Consider the following 12,169-nt stretch of genomic DNA (forward strand, 5'->3'; position numbering starts at 1 on the left):
TCAAATCAGACCACATAAGTGGTAAAACTGCACTGCAGCATGACGGCAGGTAGTAAACGATGGTGATCTGCTTCCTGGCCTCTGCGCTGCTCGTCATGGTGAAATAAAACTGCTCCTGCAGACGTCGGTGAAACATGAACATCAGCTGCAGTCAAACAGACTGAAATATCAGTTTACAGCTGCTGAACTAATGTTCACAGGTTTAAAGCTGTTAACTGACGCCCACTTTGAGGCTGAGAGGCAACACACCAATAACACCTCACCGGCAGCCGCGTGTGTAGAAAATCTTCAACAACTGCGCTAATTAAACATAATTGAGTTCAACCTACAAATTGATCCAAATATCAATCCCTCAACACACACCCCCCTCCATATCCATGTTTACTGATGAGAGGGAACAAGAGGCTTGAAATCATTAAAAAGGAACAAATTGCTTTTATAATTGTGCTGTTCAATTCACTGTTCAGTCAGCAGACATCAGGGTGTGTGTGTGTGTGTGTGTGTTCAGTGAAAACACAGTATTCCCTAAAATATTCATATAGTTCTTAAAGGAGAACAACAACACATTCATTAGACGGTTATTAAATATTCAGGGACTCTCCGTTCAAACCACCTTAATGTTAAAACCTCATCTATCAGTGAATCAACAGCTCTCAGGGCTCAGAGACACTCGTGATCACTAACCCAGTAATAACCCATTAATAACCTATTAATAACCCTGTGAACCTTCAGCATGAACATCTTGTTTGCTGATAAAAAAAAAAAGATCTTTGCTGTTGCAAACTGGTACTTTATGGACATCATTGCTTCACTGCAGCTCAGCAGCCAACTGTGGAAACACAAAGAGGTGGGACAGCACACTCAGTCCTCCTCTCTCAGTGTAGTCATGTTGGGTAGAGGTCACTCTCATTACAGTCATTATAACGGTTTCAGCAAAGAGAGAGAAGGGAGACGACCTGCACATACAGCAAAGCTGCTGCCACGAGAGACAAAGACACCTGGACTCTTCATTCACAAAGAAGTGTGTGTGTGTGTGTGTGTGGTTCAGTACAGTTTGTACTTGATGGAGCAATACAAACACAATAAACAGTAATGAGACATTCAGTGTCCAACACATCAAGCCTGTGTGGTTTGTGACTGCAGGACCCCCCCCCAGGCCAATCACTGTCTGATACAAGTGAAGACCAAATACACTCGTCAAGGATCGGGATCAGAGACCTCGTCAGGGTAGAGCTGCTCAGCCTGAGACACACAAACTCACAGCAGTCTGTGTCACAAACTGGAGGACTGGAGTCTGAAAGACGTGGCCGTTCACCAGCGGGGAGGCTCTAATGAAAAACACTATCCAGGTGCATTATGGGAAATGTAGGATCCACTGCTCCTGGAGTTTGACCACTAGAGACGGACAGTCAGATTTGGATCACTGGTGGTTTTTATTGAAACATCTCGACAGCTATCGTATGGATTGTGATTACACACCAGTCATCGTTGACAACACAAAATGCTGGCCTGTGATTGGCTGTCAGGTATTTGCTTCATATCACCTCTGACGTAGCTCGGGTCAACAGTTTATCCACTGTTCTAAATCAGAGCTCAGGGCATATTAAACTGCAGGTAACCATGGCAACAGCACTGATGCTTCAGGCTCTGTTAGCAGTAAACTGACTTTAAAGAAACGGACTGGACACTCAGACTCCTGACTAAACTCCTCTGGTTCCTGAAGTATTCAATAAATGTTCATTTTCAGACTCCGCTCTGTCTTCAGTGTCCCTCGCAGGACTCTGTAGGTTTATGTTCTGAACACCACTTTGAATGACTTTTTACTGTCATTTGAGAGATGGCTCTAAACACTACAATACCCACGAGCCTCAGTCGCTGTTGCCATGGCGAAGAGGCCAGTCAGAGATGTGAATCAGAGCTGCAGCTTCATTGAAGAATATGGGAACAACACAGCATGCCATAGCTGCTGAATTCATCCAAAGTAAACCAATTTAAACTGGTTTATCAGGGGTCTACAAAGCCCAGATTGGCTGTTTGTTAGTGAAATGCACCCTGGGAGTCGTAGTTGACTTCTATCCTTCAGTTTTTATTTCCAAGGAGTTGTTTTTCCTTTTTATTAGACATGTATTTTCTAACACAGTGGTTCATCTTTGTACTGATGATTAAACCAGAACAGTTTCATGTCCACCCAGGACTTGAAGAGTCCTCTAACATGGTCTGTGAGGGACCCTGGATCCCCGAAATAATTGTATCTGGGATTTTGTTCATTGTAATGTAGTTTAAATGTTGGGTTTTTTTGCACTTAAAGCTGAAATCAGAGATTTTCTGCACGCTATCATCCATTATTTACACATATCAGGACACGGTGTTGTGTAACAATGCAATCAGGCAGGTGTGTGTGTGTGTGTGTGTGTGTGTGTGTGTGTCCTCACCTGTCCAGGCTGAGTGAGGATCGGGGGATTCCCGTGTAAAACAGGGGCTTCAGGTCTTTGATCAGAGCATCTCCTGCTGGCCTCTGGATCCACCTCTGAGCCAACCGAGAGATCTTACTGTCCGACCTGACACACACACACACACACACACACACACACGCATGCACACGTGCACGCGCACACACACACGCACACGCACACACAGAAGAAGAAAGGGGTGCATGAGAACCAGAGTACAATAAATCCACAGTTGTCATCCACACAGAAGCAAAAAAGAGAAAGAGTCCTCGACAGGTGTTTCCAGGTGAAATCACAGCAGAATGAGAGGAAACAGATCCGAGAGAACAAGAAGAGGACGTTCAGAAAGTTCTCTCACCTTCCATCTAGCTTTCTCTCTGTGTTCAGAGTCCAAAAATCCAAACGTTCACTATAAAAAACGCAGCCTGAAATCAGAATTTCTTCTTCGGAATTTCTTGAGATCAGCCTCCTCCACGTTCCGTCGTGTCAAACTGTCCTCAGAGACGCTTCAAACACCTCACCGGTGTCACATCATCAGATGCTCTCACAGCAGCGAACATTTTAAATTTTCATAGAACGTCTTCTGCAAGCAGAAATGTCTTTTCCCTTTCCCAGAAGAACAACAGGGACTGAAAGACTGCAATCTGACGTCCCGCTGGACTGCAGCAAAATTCAACAAAAAAGAGACGAGAACGTGGCTTCCAACAGTCCGGCTTGGCTTAAACCGGATCCCGGTGCACCTGAACTGGCCAACAATCCAGCACCACAACCCAAATAAGGAACTATTCAGCCTTACAAAGACCAGACCCGATGAGACACCTGTCAGATCAAAACTGAGGCGCAAAAGTTGCTTCAAAGCTGTCGAAGTACAACGAGAAAACTTTTAAATTCTGTCACTATCTCCGTAGATTGTACTCATGTCTTAAAGTGAAGATGGTGGCGTCAATAATACTCACTAGAAAGACTGGAGGACAGAGACTCTGAGGCTCCTCCGGGGGAAGTACAACAGGCTGTTCAGCAGCAGATCTATCCCAGCATCTGAGTCTCCTCCGCTGGGTTAAATCTCTCTGTCTGATGCCGCCTGGCTGCCTCTGGCTCTCTGGAGCTCTTGATCATCTCCAGAGGGGGAGCAGAGACTCCGGCAGCCCCCAGATGTGATGCTCGGCCCTGGGTGTGTGTGTGTGTGTGTGTGTGAGTGGGAGTGTCTGTTCGTTACTGTGGAGCTCCGGCGCTGGCCGACTGTACTGAACACCTGCTCGCCAGCGAACGCATCGCATCGCAGCGCATCGGCACGCACACACACACACACACACACACACACACACACACACACACACACACACACACGACAGAGAGAGAGAGACAGAGAGAGAGAGAGAGACACAGAGAGAGAGAGAGAGAGAGAGAGAGACAGAGAGAGAGAGAGAGAGAGAGAGAGAGAGACACAGGGAAGTAGAGCTGATAGCGAGGCTTGATGTGTGTGTGCACATATGTGGGGGGTAGTTGGTGTGCCCAGTGATATGAGAGGCGCACACACACACACACACACACACACAGAACAGCGACTATGTAAACCCTGATGGAGGAGGGGCAGCAGCTTCAGGCTTTGAAAAGGCTGAGAACAAAAAGGAGAGCGAGGGGAGGTGACAGACGAAGAACAGGAGATTAAATCTGCTGATGCTCCAGAGGAAACAGAAAGAAAAGTAAAAAGAGTAAAATCGAATAAACCTGAGGATATTACAGTCATTATCTGCAGCTGTTTGAGTGAATAATTCTCCCTGTAGACGCTGACAGGTTGTTGTACAAACACCAGGAAGTGTTTGAGTCACGGCTTCTTGCTATCGAGCTGAAATCACAATCAACAACGATCATCTCTGATGAACTGTTTGGTCTAAAAAGGAGTTTCCTGGAGCCCGAGGTGGCAGGACTGTTGTATTAGACTGCATCAGGTTTAGCTAGGTGTACCTAATCAACTGGCACCTGAGTGTATTGATATTATTCATGTTGACTGTCAGATATGTGATGTCACTTCTTATCAAGTAGATAGACTTTCTGTATCCAGCGTGTTTGAACTACAGCTGGCGAACTGTGGGATTTCAGCTACTTTGGCTTCATTGATTAATCGTTTGGTGAGTTTCCTGAAGTGACGTCTTCACATCTTGTTTTGTCCGGCCAACAGTTTAAAACTCAAACATATGCAGTTTGTAACGATGTAACAGAGTAAAGCAGATAATCATCCCTTTGGAGAAGCTTCAACCAGAGAATGTTTGTTCTTAATCAATTATCAAAATAAAGCAGCTGAGTAATCATCTGGACATCGATCAGTCATTCATCCGGTGAAAGTATCAAACAGTCCCTGGTTGCAGCTGCTCTTCTCTTCAGCTCTTCACTGTAAATAAAACACCTTTGGGTTTTTGTCTTCACACTCTTCTTCATTCACCTGCAATCACACAACTGCAGCTGGGCGAGCCTCTCCAGATGTGAAACATCTGTGACTCCAGAGTGGCCTCTTATCAACGATGGCAGCTGATTACAGCTGTTGTTCCCACAGAGCTGCTCTCTTTGTCCAGTCAGTCTTAACCTTATTGTTTCTTTATCTGCTTCTGACTGAGTGACTGCTTGAAGGGCACTACAGGAAACAGGTCTACCAAGCATTGAGATGTCTGCTGGTTAAACTGTGGCATCAGTCTTCTTGTTCCATCTTTGGGAGGATGTGCAGCCTACATTTCAAAATAAAGACAAGGTAGTGAAGCTGATTTAACTCTGTATCACTCCCTTTATTTACAAGCTTCTGTCAGAGTCATGTCATATCTTGGTTTGTTCACGATGAACTGAAATACAATGAAATACAATAAACTTACATGTCAGTGGTCCTCCACACATTAAAGTGTAGTTTTTGCCCGTATGTCCACAGGTTTTTATCACCCAGTAAATATCTGTATAAGACGGATGGAGAGTGTCAGTGTTTCATGTTGATGAGATGTTCTGAGTCTCTGTTCTGAGAGCGGAAACACTCCTGTCACTCCCGGTTTCTGTACTGCAGTTCCCATCATGCATTGGGTGAAGCAAGCAGGAAGTATGTTGCCACGGAGCAGGTGGGCTAGGTGCGGGCCCTGTATTCATTAACATTTTGTTTAATCAGCACCATGAGAAGTCATGATGCGTTAGCTACTGCAGTCCCTGTTTGCTCCGTAACCATGGACACAGTCAACTATCAGCTGGATTAGTGTTAATACTGAAGACAACATGTAAACATGATGATTATGAGGCGAGACATTAGAGCGCCTTTAGCTTCAGTCATGTGACATGTGTCAGAGTGAAACAGAATATATGATTAAGATTTAAACCAAAGCCTTTTGGTCCAAATGACAAAAATCCAGAAACTATTCAAGAAATCACATCAGTGTCTGAAACAGGAAAAAGTTAGGTTACCGTGGCCTAAAAGCATCACATATTTGATTCAGCTGTTGGTTTAAAATCAATCAAGTCCCCCTCAAGTGCAGCAGGGGGGTTTGTGGAAAGAAACGATTTGAAATAATTTAACTAAACATTTCTACAATGAGGTTTGTTACCATTTAGACTAAAAGAAAATAAATGAAGATGGGCACATATTCACTCAGAACTATTATTACTACTACTACTATACTATTTAAAGCACATTTATTTGTTCTGTGTTCCCATTTCAGTTTTTCTTTGAATTTCTTTCCATCTGTTAGGCAGAGGGTCAAAATACCCATGAGCCTCGGCCGCCGTTGCTATGGAGAGGAAGGTGTGAGTCAAAGCTGTAGTGAATTCAAAACGCTTCGTTGATGATTCTGTTGACAAATCACGCTGCTACGGATGCTGACTTCATCCAAAACTGAATGCAAAAGTGAATTCATTTAAAGGGTAATTCCAGTATTTTTAAAACTGGGCCCTATTTTCTTTTTACAGATGTTGGGGTCTAAATGACTGACGGTAACGAGTGAAATGCTTTTCGTTTAACCAGAAACAGAAGTCTCACTCAAGGAGAGTTCTCACTCTGAAATCCTGCGAGAGGTGAGTTGTTGCAGGAAGACGACGGTGGAAACGGATATTGTCCGGATATGCCAGATGGCCAGTACACCACTGTGTGCACGCAACACAAGCTTGATCTTGACTACAGGCAACCGCCAGCTTGCCCGCCCAGGACTATCTCCTTCTGAACGGTCGTGCACGTGCATCTGCATTCGTAGAGGTCGGGTGAACAGCCAATAGGAATGCCCTCTCTCTGAAACGACCTGTGATTGGCCGAAGTCCCCTGTCACAGGTGAGATTTTCTGATGCCTGGAAACAGCCATGAGGAGGTGCAGAAGTCTAGTTTCCTCTCAGACCACTTGAATTACAATACACTAAAAGATTATTATGGATTTTCTGCCCAATGAAGCCAAAATAAAACTGCCTCCCCCAGCTTTAAGGAAGTAAACCTCACTTCGTTCATCGCAGAAGGCTGTCTCCTTTTTAAAGACTTTAGTCCAAAATGTTTGTGTTCTATAGTGTCCAAGTGACCCAGTGCCAATGGTAATGCTACTGGGTCAAATGGTGTGGAGCAGTTCATTATCCTGACAGTTTGTGGGTAATAACTGTTATTAACACTTGACGGTAAGCAAAGGAGCTGCTGCACCGTCGCTCTCCACCAGCTTTATGTTTAAAAAATCGAGCAGTTTATCCACCAAAACCACAAGCAGTAGGCAATATGGATCAGAGCAGCCTGCAAAGCACACTGCAAGGTATCAAATGTGCCTGTGAACAGTCAGCTGATCTGAAACTACACTTCTGATCTCTGCACTTCAAATACTCAAGGCCATGTAAATCATGGGGTGGAATTAAATGTGTTTATATTCCTGTTTCATGTTTAAAAGGCTCAGTCATTCCTTCAAACAGCTGCTCGTTGTAGTTTTTATCAAACTAACAGGAGGAAATAGTGCGTTTGTTGGGGACTATTTTCAGCGGCGGATGAATCCACATGTGGTGCTCTAGTGAGTATTTGCGGCAGCAAGACGGTGTGTGTGTGTGTGGGACTGAGTCAAGATAAACTACAGTGTGTGTGTTCATGGTGATGAAGGAACATGTGACCCAGTGACACGGCGAGGCTCACTGATGGGTTTGAAGAAGAAGAAGAAGAAGAAGATGATATATCAGGTTGTGATACACACACACGGTACTACTCCTGCTGAGTTAAACTTGACATGTTCAACCTGGAACATTTCTGGATAATCTGCATGAAGCCACAGCTGTGTCAGGAGTCACAGCCGCCCCCCAAAGGAAAGACCGCCCAGCATGAACGAATGCCAACAAATAACCCTATTGTGACATCACAGACAACTCCAAACAATTAACGTGGCAGCATCCCGCCGGCATCTGCCGAGGAGGCTGCTGCTGCTCATTGGCTCAGAGCTGCCTCAGGATCGCACTGTTTCCATGGTTGCCATTGAAGACCAACAGGTGAGGAGGAGAGGCGGGGGCAGGGACAGAGAGAGACATACTCTTACAGTTTCAATATCAATATGCAGGCATTTCAGTCCCTTGTTTGAATATTTGTACTGTTTCTACGAACGGCAGAGGAAACTGCTCAGTTCAGTCGTCACCGCTCAATGTCTGAACAGGAAATTGTTCATGTGCGTGAACGTGCCGCAAGGCTGCTTTCAGACCTGCGTCTCATTGTGTTAAGGTTTTGGCAACTGTACATGTAGACAGATTTAGACATCGACAGTAGGGAGGACCAGTAACACTGGACTGAAAAAGGCAGCAGGTCAAATTCACAGAGAGCAGTATTAAATGCAGACAGAGCGCTGCAGTAAATTAAATGTACTGTTAATCTTTTGTACTGAAGAGCCAACCAACACTGTGCACGGGAAAATAAACGGGACTTTACTTCCAGAACCACAGCCGCCTGAAATAGCTCCTAGATATTACAATTTACATTTATGCTAAGCTAACCAGCTGCTGGCTGTAGACATGAGAACTTCTGACTCCCAGCAACAGAGGGGAGGTTTCCTGTAATTATTATTCCTGTAATCTGCAACCCCTGCCCCTTATAAAGATATTTCTGACTATAACCTCAAAACTTTGTTTCTTTAAAACGAGAGAAGAAAACAGAAGATTTCAACCTATTTCTTGTTCAAATCAAATGTTCTAGAAAAGAGAAAAACTGGGACAGGCTGCTGCACCAGAATCATAAAAGATTAACCTTAATTTTAGAAAATAGTTGGAAACAACATTCTTACAGCACTGCAGATTAGTTCTTAAATGACTCAATTACACAATAAAATAATGTAGTGAAGTCTAAAGTAGAGTTTAACGTGAATACAAGTAACTTAAACTACTTTCCACCACTACTTTACTCCCAACAACACGCAGCACAATATCTTTTTTGTGCACCCGTCGTGCTGAGATGTGCTGGACGGACCTGTCGGCCGGCTGCTTGTCGTTTGTTTCTGAAGTTGTTGCAGTGATGTTCCAGTGTGCAGGATGTTCTTCACTGACAAACAGGCAGTTTGGAAGCAGTTTTTGGTGCCATGAAACTGAAGGAGGTCTGGTGTCATTCAGCAGTGAGACGTGACTAACTCCTGACTGCGTGTCCGTCTGTCCTTCTGTGTCCTGACCAGACGGAGCAGAACTGTGGATGTTGTTGGGTCTGAAGTTCATACTGTTGTTGTGACAAAGATCCGTCCTGGTTCACAGACAGCAGACAGACTCAGTTAGAGACCAGCTGCTGAACATAGTGCAGCATTCAGCAGCTAAAGAGCCAGATGTTTCCCTCTAACAGAGAGAGAAGATTGGACTTCATTCACCAGGTGACACAAACTCGACTCCACATGAAGGACCAGGCTGCTCTGAAGCTGCTGGAGGTGGAAATAAGCAGCTGGTTGATCACAAGTTCGACACATCAACTTAAAGGAGACGACGTGTTAATGTTGTGTTCATTACATACATATATATATATATATATATATAATATATTATATGTTAGGTCCAAATACACTTTCTGCATTCACAAGGGTCCACGTGATGTAAACGTTGTCTTCTGTCCATGAGCCGTGCAACATGAAGCGTCTGAGAGCCGTGTTCACTGTTTACAGATCATCACAGTTGGCAGCTCTCTGCAGCAGAGGACAGACACACCCGGGACGCCGCTTTGATTTGTAAAATAAGTCACGATCAGTGCCCATAAACGAGTGGCTGTGAGTGAAATGTTTCTGTTCCCTACGTACACCTTCTGTTTGTTGGAGTTATTGTTGCCTCTGCACTCTTCAACATGTAAAGTCACGACTCTGCAGTGCAGCACCAGTAGACATAACTTTAATGGGCTGTACAGTTTGTGTGTGTGCATCATGAGAGTTTATGAGTGTGTGGGAGTTTTCCCAGCAGCACCTCGCGGGAGCTCGTGACAGCGAGGAAATGACTCGTATCCATCAAAGAAATGTCGCATTAGCGCCTCCCTGGGTTTCACACAGCGACTGTTATCCTGCGCCGACAGAATCCCTCGACTTTGCAGCTGAGCACCGCTGCAGCTCACAGCCCGCCTCAGCTGACAGCCCAACAGGTCGCTGCAACACCACGGCTTAGACTCCACCATGATCCAGCACTATGGACAGAGTCCAGACATCAGACCTCACAGCAGAGCTACTGTGGGTGCCGGCACTGCTCCGAGTTTCGACTTTAAGCGTGCTGTCGCTGATGTTTGTCTGTCCTCCCAAGAAGACAGCATCAGTCGCTTCAGCAAGTGCCCCAAAACAGCTTCTGTTTCCTTCTAGTGCTCGTAGTGATTATGGCGGGAGCAGAGGATGAAGTCAGGTGACGTTGTTATAGAGCCACAAAGTGCAGGTAGGAACGGAACAACAAAACAGCAGACTAGGCAAAGTAGTCCAGACGTCCCTCTCCCCATCAATGTTTTCCAGCTCCTCCTGGGGGATCCCAATGCATTTCCAAGCTGTGTTCTGGGTGTACCACAGGGTTTCCCACCAGTTGGACGTGCCCAGAAAACCTCCAAGGGAAGGCACCAGGAAGATCCCGATCGGGTGCCCAAACCAGATCAGAGCCTGCTTTTATGCGTCTTTCTGGAGGGTTATTACAAACACAACTACTGGGGACGGATCTCACGGCTCTGGGTCTATTTCGTTGTGACCACATGTAAACAATGACACTTTGCCTAGATATTTCCTCCAGAAGCTCCAGAAGAAAGTCAACAGAAAGCATCAGATTTTGGTGCAAGTCAGTAAGAATCAAAAAGTGAGGGCTTCTTTAAAGGGATGAATCCATCTGAGAACAGATCATTCTTCTCTGAACCGATGTTCCGTTTTTAATAATAAGAGATGCTATAATTAATTCTTAAGAACTTCATATTTTACTGAATATAAATCCACTCTCTGTGACGTGTTTATGGACACTGTTGTTTCCAAATGTAAAGAAGAAGCTTTCAGATGGACAAAATGGGAAAAAGTCTTTTCAGTCATCACGTTACCCTCTTTTTGACATGAATTCATTATTTTGAGGCTCTGTGAGAACAGGCACGTTTCTGTTTTCAGGTTTTACTTATTGGTGGAGATAAAAGTTGATAAATGAATCAGAATGAGGATATATATATATATGTATATACATATACATGTATATATGTATATATAAACTAAGAGGAGCTAATGTGTGTATGAGCACATGGAGCCTGAGAGAGGAAGTGAATCAATCAGGGCTGCAACCAACGACTAATCTGGAGTGATCGATTCAATCAAATATATAGAAAATATATTCCACCAACAGAGGAAAGCAAAGTGAACTAAATGATGAATCGATTTTCAAAACAGTTGACCCATCGAGTAACTGATTCATGAAGATGAAGATGAACAGATAAATCAAGCTTCAATTAGAGCTGCAACAGAGAGAGGAAGAAGAGAGGGGGGAGACGGAGAGACAGACAGACAGACAGAGAGACAAGACAGAGAGAGAGACAACAGAGAGAGAGAGAGAGAGAGAGAGACAGAGTGAGACAGACAGACGGAGAGAGAGACAAGACAGAGAGAGACACAGATAGACTGAGAGACAGACAGAGAGACAGACAGATAGACAGAGTGAGACACAGACAGAGAGAGACACAGATAGACTGAGAGACAGACAGAGAGACAGACAGACAGAGAGAGACACAGACAGAGAGAGACAGAGAGAGAGACAGATAGAGAGAGAGACAGCTGATGAGTCGTGACTGATGCTACTCAGGGTAGTTATTGTTTCAGTGTTTTATTGTTTCAGCTGTGTGTGTGTGTGTGTGTGTGTGTGTGTGTGTGTGTGTGTGTGTGTGTGTGTGTGTGTGTGTGTGTGTGTGTGTGTGTGTGTGTGTGTACAACGTGAATTCAGATTGAGCAGGAAACAAACAGCCTCCTGCGCGTTGATCTGATGGTCAGTTACAGACTCACCAACCTGTCGGCCACGTTCATCTGCTGCCGCATGGATCAATAGTTTCTGTCTGCCATCACCGTCCACTCGTATATTTAAATCAATCAATCCATCTCATCTTCCATTACATGTGACAGATCACACTGCTGCTCTTTAGGGACATCCAGAGACACAGATATGTCATCACCGCCACATCTCCTGAACCAGGAAGTCGTGATTCTTTGACTGAAGAGAAAACATGACAACATGTGTTCAACACGTGTTCATCCAGCACCAAACTGTTTAACTAAAGTCTGCACGCCGTTCAGGCGCTT

General features: G+C 44.7%; 1 protein-coding gene across 1 annotated transcript in view; it reads right to left on the reverse strand.

Annotated features, from left to right (window-relative positions):
- Positions 1 to 12,169, reverse strand: part of LOC139307152 (ankyrin repeat and fibronectin type-III domain-containing protein 1-like) — a gene marked incomplete at its 3' end in the record, with an annotated part of 66,301 nt that overhangs the window by 25,494 nt on the left and 28,638 nt on the right. Inside the window, exon 8 of the mRNA XM_070931034.1 lies at positions 2,433 to 2,558. Coding sequence (XP_070787135.1) covers positions 2,433 to 2,558 — 126 coding nt within the window. The remainder of the gene's footprint in view (positions 1 to 2,432; positions 2,559 to 12,169) is intronic.

Source organism: Enoplosus armatus (assembly GCF_043641665.1).
Source record: "Enoplosus armatus isolate fEnoArm2 chromosome 20 unlocalized genomic scaffold, fEnoArm2.hap1 SUPER_20_unloc_2, whole genome shotgun sequence".
In the NCBI taxonomy this organism is placed as follows: Eukaryota; Metazoa; Chordata; class Actinopteri; order Centrarchiformes; family Enoplosidae; genus Enoplosus; species Enoplosus armatus.